Consider the following 19,193-nt stretch of genomic DNA (forward strand, 5'->3'; position numbering starts at 1 on the left):
GGGTGAGCCTGGTGATGGGTATTAAAGAGGGCACGTTCTGCATGGAGCACTGGGTGTTATGCATAAACAATGAATCATGGAACACTACATCAAAAACTAATGATGTATGGTGATTAACATAACAATAAAAAATTTTTAAAAAATTAAAAAAAAAAAGGCATTGCAGCTATCACAAGCTTAACTCCGTGGACTTTCCCTCATAAAGGCTGATCTGGTACAACAACTGTTGAATCAGAACAGGCCAGGAGCAGTGGGTAATCCTGAGACTCTGACATAGTACCATATCCAAGTGGATTAGCCAACACAGTTTGGCAAGTTTATTACACTGGACTCCATTCATCATAAAAGGGATGGGATTTGGACTTTCTCTGCCTTCTTTATCTCTGGAAAAATGACCTTCAGTAGACTACTAAATATCTTATTTGTCATCATGTTAATGTGTATAAAACTGAAATATGAGCAAGGATCTCACTTGAAATAAAAGAAGTAGAATAACAGACTGGTGCCCACAGGATTCACTGATACTGCTAATTACTCCATCACCCAGAACACTGGACTGTATAGAACAATAGAGAGGACTCTATAAGAATTCACTATGCTATCTTTTTAAAGACTGGGGTACTATCCACATGATGTGATAAATGCTCTGAACCAAGAAACAATATAGCTATGTTTCTCCCTAAAACAGAATACATGGGTTGAGAAAGAAGAGGTAGTGATGGAAGGGGCAATTCTCACTCTCAAACATGATAACTCATTTGCAAAATCTAAGGTTCCAATCTCTTGAGGACTTCTGACTGCTGACTTAGAACCTAAGTGAAACATGAATATACCAGATGCGAACATGATTCAATTACACTGAATCTGAGATTACCATGAGGCCATTTCAGTTTTAGGTTCTTCCTGCCACTGGGCACACAAGGGGGGAAAAGGCTGTTTTGGTATTGGCTGTTGTGTTTAATTTTTGTTAGTCCTCAAGAAGAAACAGGTTTATTGCTGCATATAGAAGTGGGGAAAAGCATAGATAGAACCAAAGGGATCCACAAGGAGCATCCTAATGCTACCATACTCTGTGGTAAAAGCTAATGAAAAAAACTGTATCATCCCTTATCATATGGAACTACCAAAGGCTCAAATACCTTAGCTGAGGTACTAGCTAAAGTAAAAAGATCATAAAATTGGTGTAAAAAAAGGAGCTCATTAATGAAAATTAATACTTATTACCAGGTAGAGAAACATATCTGTATCATCTATTATATATTTTTCCTTGATATATCATATATATTTATACATTTACTTCATTCTTCTCTTCTTCCTTTCTCACCTATTTTTAAAGGGTGAGGAATGGTGATGAGGTTTAACTTACACTACAGTCCAAAAATTACAGAAAAGCAAAACAAAAACATTATGAAGCTATAAGAGAATATTCTAGAGATTATCAATTTGGAAACATATACTAACTATAAAACCTTGTATAATATAGCTAAAGTATTACACAGAGGGAATTCCATAATCTTTAATTCTAGAATTAGAAAGTGTCCAAACTGACAAAAAGTTTTAAAAATTGTTAATTTTTTTAAAAAACAGAGGTCAAAAAAATGGAAACTAGAAAATATTATTTATGAAAATTTAAAACATGTTAATGAAATGGAAAACAATGAGAGACAACAGGGAGGATCAGCAACATAAATTCTTTGCTAAATCAAAACAGACAAACTTCAGAAAGAAATAATCATATGAAAATAAATTTTAAAAAGCACAAAAACAACAATAGTATAAAAAGAGGGACATAATCATAAATTGCAATAAAAATTTTAAAATATCCTGAGAAGGATAAAAACTGTATGATCATTTCAATGCAGAAAAAGCATTTAACAAAGTACAACATCCATTCATGATAAAAACCCTCAACAAAGTAGGTTTAGAGAGAATATACGTCAACATAATAAAGAAAGACTTTATTTGGAAAAACCACAGCTAACATCATTCTCAGCAGGGAAAAACTGGGAGCTTTTCCCCTAAGATCAGGAACAAGAGACAAGGATGCCCACTCTCACCACTTTTATTCAACATAGTACTGAAAGTCCTAGCCACAGCAGTCAGACAACTAAAAGAAATAAAAGGTATCCACATCAGTAAGGAAGAAGTCAAATTTTCAATATTTGCAGATGACATGATATTATACATAGAAAACCCGAAAGATTCCACCAAAAAAATTGCTAGAATACACAAATTCAGTAAAGTTGTAGGATACAAAATCAACATATAGAAATTTACTGCATTTCCATATACCAATAATGAAGCAGCAGGAAGAGAAATCAAGGAATCAATCCCATTTACAATGGCACCAAAAACCATAAGATACCTAAGAATAAACCTAACTAAAGAAGTGAAAGACTTGTACTCTGAAAACTATAAAAGACTTATGAAAAAAATTGAAGATGATAGAAAGAAATGGAAAGAGACTCCATGTTCATGGACTGAAAGGAAAAATACTGTTAAAATGTCTATACTACCCGAAGCAATCTACACACTTTATGTAATCCCTATCAAAATACCAACAGCATTTTCACAGAGCTAGAACAAATAATCTTAAAATTTGTAAGGAACCACAAAAGAATAGCCAAAGCAACCTTATAAAAGAAAAGAAGAAAAAGCAAAGCGGGAGGTATCACAATTCTGGACTTCCAGTGATATTACAAAGCTGTAGTGATCAAAACAGTTAGGTTCTGGCACAAAAATACACACAGATCAATAGAACAATAAAAAACCCACAATTATATGGTCAATTAATCTTTTTCTGCCCATTTTTAATCAGATTATTTGTTTTTTTGGTGTTGAGTTGTATCAATTCTTCATATATTTTGAATAATAACCCCTTATTGGGTATGTCATTTGCAAAGATCTTCTCCCATTCAGCAGGTTGCTTTTTTGTTTTGTTGATGGCCTGGATGTCCATATCTCTCCTCAGGTTTGTAAAGTTTTTAGCCAGTTCTTTAAATTAGTTTTCTGCCCCTAACTCTTTCTCTTCTCTTTCTGGGACTACCATAGGCATGTATTAGTCCAAGAGAATGATTCCATAAACTCTGTAGGCTGTGTTCATTCCTTTTCATTCATTTCTTTCTTTTTTTCTTTTTTTTCCTCTTCTGACTGGATATTTTCAAGTGACTTATCACTGAGTTCACAGATCTTCTGTTTGATCAAGTCTGTTGTTGACACTATCAATTACAGTTTTTATTTTGTTCACTGTATACTTCAGCTCTAGAATTTGGTTCTTTTTTATGAGTTCTATCTCTTTGTTGAACCTCCCGTTTTGTTCATTTGTTCTTTTCCTGATTTCATTATCCATGTTCTCTGATAGCTGCTGAGCTTCCTTAAAATAATTATGCTTAATTCTTTTTCAGACAATTTATAGATCTCTATTTCTTTTAGGATGGCAAATGGAAAATTAATATACTTCCTTGGTGGTGTCATAGTTCCTTGATTTTTCTTATTCCCTGAAATTTTGCATTGCTGTCTTTTATTCAAAGAAGTTACCTTCTCCAGTCTTTATTGAGGGCCCTCAGAAGAGAAATGCCTTTACTAGTCAGTCCAGGAATAAATTCTGAAGCTCTCTCAGACCTTTTCTATGTATGCTCCTGCTCCACATCTCTGATTTCCTCTTTAGTGAGAATTCTTAAGATTGTATGCCTTCTCTTGATGTCACAAAGCCAGGCCAGGTGCTGACTGATAACTTCTAATTTATTTTCCCTAGAGCAATACCCTGAAATGCTCGAGTTGTGTGCCTTCTCCTGATCCTACAGAGCTTATCTGGCTTTCGGCAGAATTGCAAGCCATATTCACAAGCTTGTAACTCACCATCCATGGGGCACATGTGATATTGGTGATGCAGTTACAGGAAGGCTGGGTAAGGCATCCAGAACATTTTAAGTGTCCCTGGGCCGGATGGAGGAATCTGCAGGAAGATGTTCCCACTGGCTCATGGGCAGGCTTCTTGGTGTGAGTCTCTAAAGTGATTAGTTAGTCAGATCTGTGGTCCTTTGATGATTTCTAAGCCCTGGTTGCTGTGAGTCCCCACATCTCTTATCTGCTCCCCCACCTCTCTCAACCACTTTGCTGTGCTGATTACCTCAGGATTCTAGGTATGGTGAGAGGAAAAAATGGGCCTCTGGGGCAGCATCCTGCATGGCTGGAAAGCCAAGTGCTCATTCACTATCCTCTCACATTCCCCCAGTGGGAAAATTGTAGGCCAAGTGAATCTCTCTTGGCAATGAGCTGTGACACCTTTGGGAGGGATGACACAGGTAAAGTGAAATTGTTCTTACCCTCTTCAATGCAACTATTCTCAGATTTTTTGCTCAACAGTGTGCTAACATTTCTTCAGTGGAATCCCAGCAATGCAGAAATGGAAAACAGTGTAAAACTGCAAGAGTAGCAACCTGAACATAATGTCCATTATGTAAGTCCTGTATCCAGATTCCACAAAGGCAATCTTGTCCATAGCTGGTTGTCAAGATCGATGCTTCTGTGAGGAGATGGTAGAAAACTCCTATCCCACTGTCTTGCTTGTCACTCTTCAAGTCCAGACATTTTTACAAGCAAATTTTATCACATCTTTAAAGATTAGTCTCTAACTTTTTCAAAGTCTAGAAATAGTGTGAAGGTTACCAGATTCATTCTATAAACTAGACTAAACTTTATACCAAAACTAGTCAAGGATATTACAAGAAAAGAAAATCATAGACAAATCTCATATGTATACAGAGAAGCAAGAATGTTAAAGATAATATAGGAAAATAAAATGTAGTAGTGTGCTAAAAATATTAAGACCATGAAGAATGTATCCTAAGATACAGCACTTTTAGAGTAAAATTGGTGATATATCCTTAATATTGCCTCTAAAATTTCAATGTCATTTTCCAGAGGCCTTTTCCTACTGTCCTAAAATATGTAGTTTAAATGAGTACTGATTTAATCAGATAAGATTTCCGCATCTATTAAATCTATTGCATGCACACAACCCAACCTCTGCCATTCTACCACTCTCCTGATAATGTGAATCTCAAAAAGAGCAATGCAGGTTTGGAAAACAGTGTAAAACTGCATGAGTGGTACCCACCTGAAGTAAGCCCTGCATCCAGATTTACAGAACCATTCTAGCTTTTATCCTTTCTGAAAACTGGTAGCTTAGCTTTTCCTTTCCTTCTGTGAACTACCTTAGATCTTTCGAATAATTTTTAAGGAAAATTGTTTTAATTTCTATTTCTAGGTCAACTAGTTTTTTATTTATTTTTTACTTATTTATTTTAGAGAGAGTATGCACACACAAGTGGGGGGAGGGGCAAAGGGAAATGGAGAGAAATCTTCAAGTAGACTCCCTACTGAATGCAGGGCTGGATCCCAGGACCCTGAGATCATGACCTGAGCCAAAATCAAGAGTCAGACACTTAACTGAGCCACCCAGGTACCCCTCATCTAGTCTTTTTTATTCATTATGGATATGGATAAAGTTTATACCCCATTGCTTACCATCAGAAACCTACTGTATTAGTATCAAATTGTTAAAGTCTCTAACTTACTCATCTACCCAGCATGTTTACTAAGTGTGTATTACATGTTAGACACTGAGCTGAAGATGAGGACACACAGATAGGAACTAATCGAAGTATAATAGAGCACTGGCACAAAGAAAGAAATGATAAACATTCCTGGACAGATGTTCAACCAACTATAAATTCATTTAACTTTGGGGCGCCTGGGTGACTCAGTCGTTAAGCGTCTGCCTTCAGCTCAGGTCATGATCCCAGGGTCCTGGGATTGAGCCCCACATCAGGCTCCCAGCTCAGCGGGGAGCCTGCTTCTCCCTCTCCTCCCTGCTTGTGCTCTCTCTATCTCTGTCGTCTCTCTCTCAAATAAATAAACAAAATCTTTTAAAAAAAAATTCATTTAACTTTGTTATGTCCATAGGTGTGTTATGGAAGACTGTCATATGCTTTGCAGAAACCAAAACACATTATATCCATTGCACTGGACTGACTTAGTCATGGTAAATACATGACTCTTATCAAGCACCACATTCTTTCTTAAATGTTCAAAAACCATCTGTTCAATTGAAGCACTTCTCAAACATTAAATTAACTTTCATACTCCTGAATATTTGTAGGGCAAAATGTTACTAACAAAAGAGATACTTAAATAATTATCTTAATCTGAGCAAAGAAAATATGAATTTTAATTCAGAACTTAATACAGTTCTACAGTATGTGTAGAACATACATTTCTCTCTACCTTAAATATTGAGGAAACATTCACAAGTTATGGTTTTTCCCATCAGCAAGTTAGCAGGCTTTGCCTGTTTTACTCCAATAGTATAAATAAGTTTCATTATAGAATTATATATATATGTGTTTTTAAAAATCAAAAACATAAAGAAGTAAAAATGAACATAATGTACTAAATATACTACTTAATAATATTCAATAAGCATTGTTGCACAGCCACTCTGGAGAAATTTTGCTGTGAAAAAAACAAAGTAATGAGTTCAAGAAGTTGTAAGCTGATGAAAATTATCTAGTAGGGCGCCTGGATGGCTCAGTTGGTTAAGCGACTGCCTTCGGCTCAGGTCATGATCCTGGAGTCCCTGGATCGAGTCCCGCATCGGGCTCCCTGCTCGGTAGGGAGCCTGCTTCTCCCTCTGACCCTCCCCCCTCTCATGTGCTCTCTCTCTTTCTCTCTGTCTCAAATAAATAAATAAAATCTTTTAAAAAAAAAAAGAAAGAAAGAAAATTATCTAGTAAAGAGGGAAAGTGGAACATTTAGAAGTTGCTGCAAGAAGGAATTTCTTTAAAAATCAGTTTTGATGTTCATCTCTAATGAAGACAGAAGTTATTTCAGCAAATACACAAACAAAAGTGCCAGAGAGGGGACATCTGGGTGGCTCAGTCGGTTAAGCATCTGCCTTTGGCTCAAGTCATGATCTCAGGTCATGATCTCAGGGTCCTGGGATGGAGCCCCACATCTGGCTCCCTGCTCAGCAGGGAGACTGTTTCTCCCTCACTCTGTTTGCTGCTCCCTGCTTTTGCTTGTGCTCTCTCTCTCTCTCTCTCTCTCTCAAGTAAATAAAAATCTTTGGGAAAAAAAAGAAAGAAAAACAAAAACAAAAACAAACAAAAAGTGCCAGAGAAAAGAAATGTTACACATTAACTAGTACTTAAATTGATGCTGTTTTCTCATGTGTTCCTTACAATGCACATGTATGCTCCTATGTGTATCCTCCCACACACACTCACCCCACTTTGAAACCAGGCTCATTAAATCAGAGTAGAGAGGCAATATCCAAAAAATAATAAAATGCAAATAATTCCTTGAACAGAACATAAGAGGAGTATGTCACTGACCTATCTGTAATACCTGCTACCTCCCTCCTAAAATACATTTAGTCCATTTATAATTTGACCCTAGATATATTTTTCTTTCTTTCTTTTTTATTAGTTTCAGAGGTAAAATTTATTGATTCATCAGTTGCATATAACACCCAGTGCTCATTACATCAAGTGCCCTCCTTAATGCCCATCACCCAATTATTTTTCAATTAAACTGAAATTTGGTTAGTGATCAGTAAAACTAACAACTTCTAAAACTACAGAAGTTGGCTATTCCTAATTTAAATCATGACCCTAATTTCCCGCAATTTAAAAATAAAAATATTTATAAGTGCTTCATAATGTAATGGTGTTATATAAATGTGCAAAAGTAACCTTCTGTATATTGGGCCCTATGTTATTTACTTCTTCACGGTAAGGGAGCACCATTAGCTCAGAGCCCACCAGTGCCAAAATTTTATACATCCAACTGCTTTTAATATAACCCAAATAAGCATATTTTTAGCCATTTAGAGCCTGCCATTTTACATTAATGAAACTGCACTCAATACCTGCTACCCACAGGTTAAACAAACCCTGGTACTAAAAAAAACCATAAACTGCCGCTATTCTATGGTGCTCTCTGACCCAGAGATTTCCCATCTTTCAGATGAGTAACATAATCTCCTAAATCAAGGAGAGAAAGATAATTATCATACGGTTTCACTCATATGTGGAACACAAGGAATAGCGTGGAGGTCCACAGGGGAAGAGAGGGAAAACTGAATGGGAAGAAATCAGAGAGGGAGACAAACCATGAGAAACTCTGGACCCTGGGAAACAAACTGAGGGTTATAGAAGGGAGTGGGTGGGGGGATGGGGTAACTGGGTGATGGGTATTAAGGAGGGCACGTGTTGTGATGAGCACTGGGTGTTATATGCAACTAATGAATCATTGAATACTACATCAAAAACTAATGATGTACTACTATATGTTGGCTAACTGAATATAAAAAAAAAAATTGAGGTCAGATGAGTAATATAATCTAGATACAAAAATCCCTTCTCTCCCAAGGGTTCCTGTGTCCTCTTCTTGTTATAGGGATGGCCCTGCACTGCTGTTTCTGGGAGGTCTCCAGCTGTGAGGGACTTACCTTAACCTGTCAAAGCTCTACCTAAATAAAGCTCATAATGTGTTATTCGCATCCCATAGTCATGTCTTTTTCCTTATCAGCCCTGAAATCTTCAAATTTACTACAAATGTACATTTTTTAAAGATTTTATTTATTTATTTGACAGAGAGAGACACAGCAAGACAGGGAACACAAGCAGGGGGAGTGTGAGAGGGAGAAGCAGGTTTTCCCGCTGAGCAGGGAGCCTGATGCGGGGCTCGATCCCAAGACCTTGAGATCATGACCTGAGCCAAAGGCAGATGCTTAACAAGTGAGCCACCCAGGCGCCCCTACAAATGTATATTTTTTCACTGAAACTTTACAAAAAGTGATGACTCTACTTGAATCATTTTAAGAATGAGAAAACCCAGATGTCAAGAAAAATTTCAAAAGCTAACTGAAAAATATAAAAGTCCCCAGAAAAAAATTTCCACAGATAGCCTAGTCAAGTAATTTCATGCCCTGTCAACCACATAAAAAACAAAAAATACTTCAGCACAAATGCTACAAGTTTTCCAAGAAGCAGATGATAACCTTAAGAAGCATCGCACAGGGTCATCTTTCTCACAGGTATGGCAGGATACAATGAAGAAGGCACATGATAGAAACACAATGCATGTTCTCTGATTGAAAGGCCCTTGCTCCTGCCTAATATTTACTAAGGTAGAGCCCCAAGTCCCAGTCTTTCTAATCTTATCAAGCACTGGTTCAACACGCAGGATAAATATGCATGTTTTAATTCACAACACCATCCATGTAGTATTGCAATCCAAAATCTTGAATCTAACCAGGAGAAAACATTTAGACAAATACAAATTGAGGGACATTTTGCAAAACAAGTACCTGGGTACTTCAACCATGTAAATATCATAAAAGGAAAAAGAACATACTTATCAAAAAGAGAAAGGACCTAAATAAATAAAATCACATGTGAAAGAGGAAAAATCACAACCAACACCACAGAAATACAAACAATTATAAGAAAATATTATGAAATATTACACGCCGACAAATCAGACACTCTGGAAGAAATGGATAAATTCCTAGAAACATATAAACTACCAAAACTTGAACAGACTGATAACCAGCAAAGAAATCGAATCAGTAATCAAAAATCTCCCAACAAACAAAAGTCCAGGGCCAGATGGCTTCACAGGGGAATTCAACCAACCATTTTTTTGTGTGTGTGTAAAACATGTGCTTTATTTATTAACAATCTTATCCTAAGTATCCTCTCCTAAATGGTCTAAGAAACAATTCCATAACAAAAGTGAATCCTATACACAGAAGACAATTTCTCAAGGAACCAGCACAACTGTCAATTTCCACTTAGTCACAGAACCCATTTACACTGAAAGCTTATAATCATTTATTTTTTTAAATTTAAATTCAATTAGCCAACATATAATACATCATTAGTTTTTTGTTTGTTTGTTTAGTGCAAAATGGTGGTTTATTAAAGCATAGGGACAGGACCCATGGACAGAAAGAGCTGCTGCATCAGGGTTGTGAAGGGTGGCTGATTATATACTATGGGGTGGGGGAGGTAAGGAAAAGGGAGGTTTTCAAAAAGCTTTTCATTTTAAAGACTCACAGGATACCGGAGGCCTTGCCATTGTCAAGTAAAGGTTGTTTTTCCCTCTAGCAAGGCATTAACATGAATGTAGTCGGGAGCTTCCTGGAGGAACATTACATTCTTCCCACTTCAAGTATCTGTCAATGGGCTGCAGGTTATAAGCACATTTTATTGTATCTACATTTCCTTCTGGAAGCTAGCTTGATAGAAATGCTTTGTTCCTGTAGACTGCTAAGACATTTAGTTTTTGATGTAATGTTCAATGATTCATTAGTTGCATATAACACCCAATGCTCATCACATCACGTGCCCTCCTTAATACCCATCACCCTGTTACCCTGTCCCCCCACCCACCTCCCTTTCCACAACCCTCAGTTTTTTTTCCCAAAGTCAAGAGTCTCTCATGGTTTGTCTCCCTCTCTGATTTCTTCCCATTCAGTTTTCCCTCCCTTTCTCTATGATCCTCTGTGCTATTCCTTAAGAAGAGTTAATACCTATTCTTCTGAAACTGTTCCAAAAAATAGAAACGGAAGGAAAACTTCCAAACTCATTCCATGAGGCCAGCATTACCCTGATTCCAAAACCAGACAAAGACTCCATTAAAGAAGACAACTAGAGGCCAACATCCCTGATGAACATGGATGTAAAAATTCTCAACAAAATACTAGCAAATAGAGTTCAACAGTACATTAAAAAAATCATTCACCACAATCAAGTGGGATTTATTCCTGGGTTGCAAGGGTGGTTCAATATTTGCAAATCAATCAAGGTGATACACCACATTAATAAAAGAAAGGATAAGAACCATATGATCTTCTCAATAAATGCAGAAAAAGCATCTGACAAAGTACAACATACATTCATGATAAAGACGTTCAAGAAAGTAGGTTTAGAGGGAACATACCTCAACATAATGAAGGCCATACACGAAAAACCCACAGCTAATACCATCTTCAATGGGGGAAAAACAGAGCTTTTCCCCTAAGTTCAGGAACATGAAAGGGATACCCAGTCTCACTTCTGTTGTTTAACAGAGTACTGGAAGTCCTAGCCTCAGCAATCAGACAACGAAAAGAAATAAATGGCATCCAAACTGGCAAGGAAGAAGTCAAACTTTCACTCTTTGCAGATGACATGATACTCTATGTAGAAAACCCACAAGACTCCACCAAAACAACTGCTAGAACTGATACACGAATTCAGTCAAATTGCAGGATACAAAATCAATGTACAGAAATCTGTTGCATTTCTATAACAATAATGAAGCTTTAAAAAAAATTTTTTTTATTTGAGTATAGTTGACACAGAATGTTACATTAGTTTTGGGTGTAAAACATAGTGATTCAACATCTCTATATATTATGCTGTGTTCACCACAAGTTCTGTCACCATACAACACTTTTACAGTATCACTGACTACATTCTTTACGCTATACCTTTATTTCCCATGATTTACTCAATCTGTAACTGGAAGCCTGACAATACTTAATTCTTGATTGGATCCTGGACCATACCCCCACCAAAAAAAGCAAACGGACAAAAACAGGTTACAAGAGGACATTTTTGGGAAAATTAGGGATATGTGAATATGAACTAGGTATTTTATAAGTACTGTTTGTATCATGTTAAATTTCTTGAGTGTAATAATTGTGATTACGTTAAAGAATGTCCTTTTTCTTAGAAGACACATAGTCAAATATTTAACAGTGAAGTCTCAGAATGTCTAAAACTTACTCTTTTTTTATTGCTTTTGATAATCATTGTTTTTTAAAATTTTTATTGTTATGTTAATCACCATACATTACATCATTAGTTTTTGATGTAGTGTTCCATGATTCATTGTTTGTGTATACCACCCAGTGCTCCATGCAGAACGTGCCCTCTTTAATAGCCATCACCAGGCTAACCCATCCTCCCACCCCGCTCCCCTCTAGAACACTCAGTTTGTTTTTCAGAGTCCATCGTCTCTCATGGTTCGTCTTCCCCTCCGATTTCCCCTGCTTCATTTATGTTAAAAGCAGGGCTGGGGGAAGAAAATGAGCTCAGTATGGTAAAATGTTGGTAACTGGTAAATCTAGGGGAATGGATACAAGTGTTACTTATATTATTCTTGTAACCTGTCTATAGATTTAAAATTTTTCAAAATAAAAAATTAGGTAAGAATCAGATGATTTTTTTAAATTTAAATTCAAGTTAGTTAACATATAGTGTAGTACTGGTTTCAGGAGTAGAATTTAGTGATTCAGTACTTACATATAACAACCAGTGCTCATCACAGAAAGTGCCCTCCTTAATGCCCATCACCCACATACGCCCCCTCCAGCACCCGAGTTTGTTCTCTAAAGTTGAGTCTCTTATGGTTTGCTTCCCTCTCTGTTTTTATTTTTCCTTCCCTTACCCTATGTTCATCTGTTTTAAATTCTACATGAGTGAAATCATATGGTATTTGTCTTTCTCTGACTTATTTCGAATCAGATTATTTTTTTAAAGATTTATTTATTTGAGAGAGAGAGAGAGCAGGGGGAGGGGCAGAGAGAGAGTCTCAAGCAAACTGCCCACTGAGTGAGGAACTCAATGTGGAGCTCAATCTCACGATCCTGAAATCATGACCTGAGCTGAAATCAAGAGTCAGACACTTAACCGACTGAGCCACCCAGATGCCCCAGATGATTTTTTTAAAAGGACTACACAGAAAAATTATCCCCAAACCAAGTATGTTCCCATCTGCCATTCAGTTATGGTTTAAGGGCTATAACTTGAGTCTACTGTTATCTACTTCCTCTTTTTTCATTCTCTCTCAAATCTCTTCTTATCAGGCTTTCACTCTCACTCTACAAGATCTTCAATCTTACTCAACTTCAACAACACCAGACATATTTGATTAATCTATCCTCTAAATATTTTCTTTGATTGGTCTCCAAGATACTACTGTCTCATTACCTACCTACCTCCCTGGTCACAACTTTTCAGATTCTTTTCACTGATTCTCCTCTTCATCTTATCTTTAAACACTACAGTTCCCCAGTATTGTCTTCACCTCACTTCTTTATCTATAGTAATTCCTTTTCTGTTCTTATCCAGCTCTGTAGTTTTAAATATCATTTGGATGCTGATGACTTCCAAATCTATGCCTGAAGCTCCAAACTCTCCCCAGAACTCCACATTCATATAGTCAACTGATTACTTGACATCTCCACTTGAGAATCTAAGAGTCATTTCAAATTTAACATGTACAAAACTCAATCGTTTGATTTTCTCCCCAAAACATATCCCTTCCCAAACTTCCACATTTCAGTGAATGGCATATTCTACCAAGTCTCCCTGCTTCTGACCTTGCCCCACTATAGTTCAAGTCTCAACAAAGTAGCCTAGAATAACACTTTTAAAATTAAATAAAACATGTCCCTTCTCTTTCTGAAAATTTTTAGTGGCTCCCTGGCTCATTCAATAAAAGATAACACTCCTGACATGGCCTACAAGGCCTTACAATATTTATCACCTTGCTGCCACTCTGGACTCCTCTGCTTTTACTGACCTCACCTCCACACACTGTAGTCAAACCATCTGCCTTACTATACCTGAACAAGACAGGCACACTTTGCATGTAAAGGATTATTAGAGATAAAGCTCATGAATTAATAGTACTTAAGGGCTTGGAATAGGAATAGGAGTCTGAGAAGAATAACAAAGTGTGGCCCAAGAGGAAGAATGGAAACAAGAATTGTCACAGAAATTAAGGAGGAAAAAAGATACTAAAAAGAGATATATCATCAAGGTAATATTTATAAGAGTGGGGGGAAAAGGATAAAGGAGAATCAACTTCTAACAGGGAACAGAGTAAAAATACCATGCATAAAGAAATGGGAAATACACTGACCTGGCAGTTGCTATTTCTGGATGACAGTATTCAGTGTTTTTATTTGTTCTTCTAACATCCCTTGTGTTTTCAGAGGCTTATACTTTGTTAGGACTGGACTATTTCACTTTTGCCCACATACCTTTGGTTTAGTCCTTTATCCAAGGGCATGGCCCTACATATAGGGTATGTTCTTTTAAGGATCTCAACAGAAGGCCCAAATATTTTACCAAGGCCCCTATAACTTGTCAGTCCTTGAACTCTAATATTTTTCTCACCAATATTAAGTGGCTGGTAAAGTCTACTCAGTTTGCTAGTTGTACTCTTCTACTAAGATTCCTTGAGTCTTACACAGCCCAAAAGAAGCTAGAACTCATTCAATTACTTAGGGGAAATTTGTAAGCAGATTAAGGTCCATTTTCTGAGGTTCTCTACTCTCTGGGTTTTAATCTCTTACTTCTTATTAGTCTCCCCGAGAGTTCCAAACTCCAATGTCTGTTTCCTCATCCCTGAAAGACTACCACTTTCTGTTTGGGATCTGCTTGCTGCACCACATCACAGCAAACTGAAAAATTCTCTGTGGAAAAAAAAGCCAAAGTTCCCATATGCATTCCCCCACTTCCTTCAAAAATCAAAGTTCCTCAAGATCCTCCCTACATTTGAAGACAGAGAGAGAGAGAGAGAGAGAGAGAGAGGCAAACCAAGAAACAGATTCTTAACTATAGAGAACAAACTGATTGCCAAGGGTAGGGTGGGGGTGGGAAGGTGGGTGAAATAGATGATGGGGATTAAGGAGTGCACCTTGCGGTGAGCACTGGGTGTTGTATGGAAGTGTTGAGTCACTCAATTGTGCACCTGAAACTAATATTACACTGTACCATAACTAACTGGAATTTAAGTAAAAATTTGGGGAAAAAAGACCCTCCTACATTGACTACTCTTCAACACTTGAAAACAGGTTTTTTTAATACTTTCTTAAGATTTTAGAAATATTATTCTGGACCATCAAACTGCTGGAGGTTTGTACACTAAATTGATTCTATGTAGCTTTCTAAGATGTACATCCAAAAGACTGTTTCTCTGCTTCCTTGGAGAAAGAGTGTTTCCAATAAATATGGCTGCTCTGTGTAATTCTTTAAGCCGTATCTCCTTCGCCTTCCTGAAACAAACTGAATCTAGGTATGGATTTTTCTGCTAGCAAAGTGGTCCCCAATTTACTTTACAACTATTATAAACGGGAACATTGCTCCTGGATTTAAGATGAGTCCCTTGTTATCCGAAATATATGATTTTGCTGGCATTTTCTGAGGCCTATTTCTTGATCCCTAAATATTCTATCTCCTTTTCTCATCTCACCTCCATGTAGTTTCTGCCACATTTCAGTTCTCATCAGTCCCATTATTAAACTAAGTGTTATAAATTAGGGGTATTATTTTTGTGTTTAGAGGTGAGCCATTCACATTCAGAAAATGTATTTTATTAGTACTTTCAGAAATATATGCTTCCTGATCCTGGTCTAGACACTCCCTTTTCCTTTTTCCACACAACTTCTATCCAATCTTGATGCTTTTGGCAGTCCTTACCTATAAATTTGAGGTAGTAGATTATATGTTGCAAAGGTTCACTAAAAGGATTTTCAAGTTTCCTGTCTCTATATCCTTGTGTCTGGTATTTTATAAAAGAAGAAGGGAAACAATAAAAAATATGCTGGTCATGCATTCATATCAGAATCTTCTTAGTTATAATCTTACTATGCCTCAGTAACAAATTTTATCTTAGAAGACATACCAGTCATTTACTAATACCTCTCATTTCTAAATCCACCCTTCTAAGCACCAACTCTGAGGCCGGGATTTGCCAACTTTGCCTCACAAGCTCCTTTGTCTGGTGGGGGGCACTAGAAAATACTGGGGAAAAGGAAATAAAAAGTGTTTCCTGCTGTTCCTGTAAACCGTTCCACCAGAGAAAAATTGGTTCCAGCCTCCAGTTGCTTTTGGCATTCCCAGAAACAGCCTCACTGTCCTTCTTCATACATACCAGCAGCAGCCATATGATGTCGTCTCCTCAGAATTTGATCTCCAGTGTCTCAAGATCCAGCTTCCAAGTTCCTGAGTTCTGATATCCCCAACCCATTATCTTTTGTTTCCCCAGCCATTAGAGTATAGACTTCTTTCTGCAATTATTATTTTGGGTTATACTGGTATATCCTCTTTTTTTTCTTTCATTTTTCCAAATGTGTGTAAACAATTCCCTACATTAAACTCTAGCTTATAAAGTGACTCATAAGTTTCTCTTTTCCTGACTCAACCCTAACGAAACTCTGATGCTTTCTCAACCTCTGCTCAAAAACATTATTTCTAGTACCAAAATCTATCATATAGTATCTTAAATTTTATATTTTAAAATGATAAATTTTGAGAAAATCACAATTTTATAATAATATATATTTATTACTTTTAAAATTAGGGCATGACAGTAAAGAATTTCTAAAAATCACTCATAATCTGAATATGCAAAAATAACAAATGTTAACATTTTGATATATTTACATCTTGTCTCTTTTCTATCAGAGATTGCACTTGTTATCCTATCAGAAACTGTTCTCAAAATGTAAATAATTATAAAAAACATGCTGCATGCATAATTGTTTTTATAAAATTCAAACCATGTTACCTTTCCAGTATACAAGAAAACAGATTAAAGTTGTCAGTATTTTAAGAAATAGTTGTATCCTCAGAATTATATATATGATAAATTGATAAAGCAAATTTATTTTTGGCAGGAAAACATATTAATAGCATATTTTATACTACAAGCCAAAAAGAAAAAAGCCTTCCTCTGCAACCTATAAAAACTATAAATAAATTTAGTAAGACCAACTACTCACCCCCTATTACTGACAATTGCCTTTTTCAAGTGAATGTAATTTGCAGGAAAGATCCCCTGTAAAAGAGAAAAGATTTCCCATTAGAAAAGGAAATTTGTGATTAACATCTAATATATACTAAAATAGAAGCCAGATTTCAGGATGGAAATACTCTATCAACAATACAGTAGATAGGGGCACCTGGGTGGCTCAGTCGGTTAAGTGTCTGCCTTCGGCTCAGGTCATGACCCCCGGTCCTGGATAGAGCCCCACATCTGGCTCCCTGCTGAGCAGGAAGCCTGTTTCTCCCTCACCCTCTGCCTGCCACTCCCCTGCTTATGCTCTCTCTCTCTCTCTCTCAAATAAATAAATAAAATCTTTAAAAAAACCAATACAGTTGATATCTTAATGTAGCAACCACTTTGCATATTAAGAATGCAAAGTTGCACAAACTATATACATTAGATAGGAATTTCATTGTCATTTGCACTCAGAGTCTATCCTCAGGGGAAAACTGTGATCTTAAGCAACTATCAAAAAGATTTTTTAAGTTACAGATTGGAAATATTCCATCTAATCACTCTCAGGATATAGACTTATGTACAGAGCTTGGCATGTATCTATAAAACCAACAATATCACCTAACCAGCTAATATCACCTATGTTATCCAGCTCTGAGCTGGAGAAACAATTCTCAGACTCTGGCTCACATTTATATTCACAAGAATGAATCAATTTGGAAGTTTCTATAAACATTTCTTCTTTTACTCTTTCATTAGAGTTTCCATTTTGATATTTGCCATAATTTGATTTCGATTCCTAAGGGATAAAAAATGAATTGTTTTTAAAAACAATTAAGTTTTGCAATCAGTGCTTCATTCCTTTTCCTGATGTTTTGAGACTCCCTTCAAATAAAGCACAAATGGCCTAAATTTTTTTATACTCTCTGGCCTCCACACTGCTAATAATAAATCTATACCAGACAAGACCATCAGCAGCTGGATTAGGGTAATGCATTTTATAGTTTTCAGTGTACAGATCTTTTTACCTCCTTGCTTAAGTTGATTCCTAAGTTTCTGCTTGTTTTCAATGCTATTTTGAATATGAATAGACTGTTGCCTTTCTTTTTTCAGATATTTCACTGTTAGTGAACAGAAACACAACTAAATTCTTCATGTTAATTTTGTATCCTGCAACTTTACTGAATTTTTCATTAACAGTTTTTTGGTGGAGTCTTTAGGATTTTCTACATATATCATACCATCTCCAAGCACATACAATTTTACTTCTTCCTTTCTTATTTGGATACCTTTTGTTTCCTTTTCTTACCTGCTTGTTCTGGCTAGGACTTCCAGTATTCTGTTTAATAGAAGTGGTGAGAGTGAGCACCCTTGTCTTGCTGCTCATCTTAGAGAAAAAGCTTTCAGCCATTTACCTTTGAGTATGATGTTAGCAGTGGGCTTGTCATATCATGGCCTTTATTATGTTGAGGTATGTTACTTCTAAACCCAATTTGCTAAGTTTTATTCATGAAAGGATGTTGCATTTTGCCAAATGCTTTTTCTGCATCTACTGAAATGATTATATGATTTTTGCAGTGAGGTGTATTAAATTTATTAGTTTGATAATGTTGAACCATCCTTTCATCCCTTGATCATGGCATATGATCCTTTAAAAGTGCTGCTAAATTTGGGTTGCTAATATTTTGTTGAGAATTTTTACATCTGTATTCATTAGGGATATTGCCTTTGATTTTCTTTTCCTTTAGTGTCCTTATCTGGCTTGGGTATCAGGGTATTACTGGCCTCATTAAATGAGTCTGGAAGTGCTCCCACCTCTTCAATTTTCTGGAAGAGTTTGAGAACTGGTATTGACTTTTTTTTTAATTTTATTTTATGTTATGTTAGTCACCATACAATACATGATTAGTTTTTGATGCGGTGATCCACGATTCATTGTTTTCGTATAACACCCAGTGCTCCGTGCAGTACGTGCCCTCCTTAATACCCATCACCAGCCTAACCCTTCCCCTGATCCCCCTCCCCTCTAAAACCCTCAGTTTGTTTCTCAGAGTCCATAGTCTCTCATGGTTCATCTCTCCAATTTCCCCCCCTTCATTTTTCCCTTCCTTCTCCTAATGTCCTCCATGCTATTCCTTATGTTCCACAAATAAGTGAAACCATATGATAATTGACTTTCTCTGCTTGACTTATTTCACTTAGCATCATCTCCTCCAGTCCCATCCATGTTGATGTAAAAGCTCGGTATTCATCTTTTCTGATGACTGAGTAATATTCCATTGTATATATGGACCACATCTTCTTTATCCATTCATCTGTTGAACGGCATCTCGGCTCTTTCC

General features: G+C 36.6%; 1 protein-coding gene across 1 annotated transcript in view; it reads left to right on the forward strand.

Annotated features, from left to right (window-relative positions):
* LOC145717414 (uncharacterized) overlaps positions 1–16,077 on the forward strand; it is a 129,798-nt gene extending 113,721 nt beyond the window's left edge. Inside the window, exon 4 of the mRNA XM_081805659.1 lies at positions 15,946–16,077. Within this exon, the coding sequence (XP_081661785.1) occupies positions 15,946–16,077 (132 nt within the window). The remainder of the gene's footprint in view (positions 1–15,945) is intronic.
* The last annotated feature ends 3,116 nt before the right edge of the window (positions 16,078–19,193 follow it).

Source organism: Leptonychotes weddellii, chromosome 1, assembly GCF_054177405.1.
Source record: "Leptonychotes weddellii isolate Sample4059 chromosome 1, ASM5417740v2, whole genome shotgun sequence".
Classification (NCBI taxonomy): Eukaryota; Metazoa; Chordata; class Mammalia; order Carnivora; family Phocidae; genus Leptonychotes; species Leptonychotes weddellii.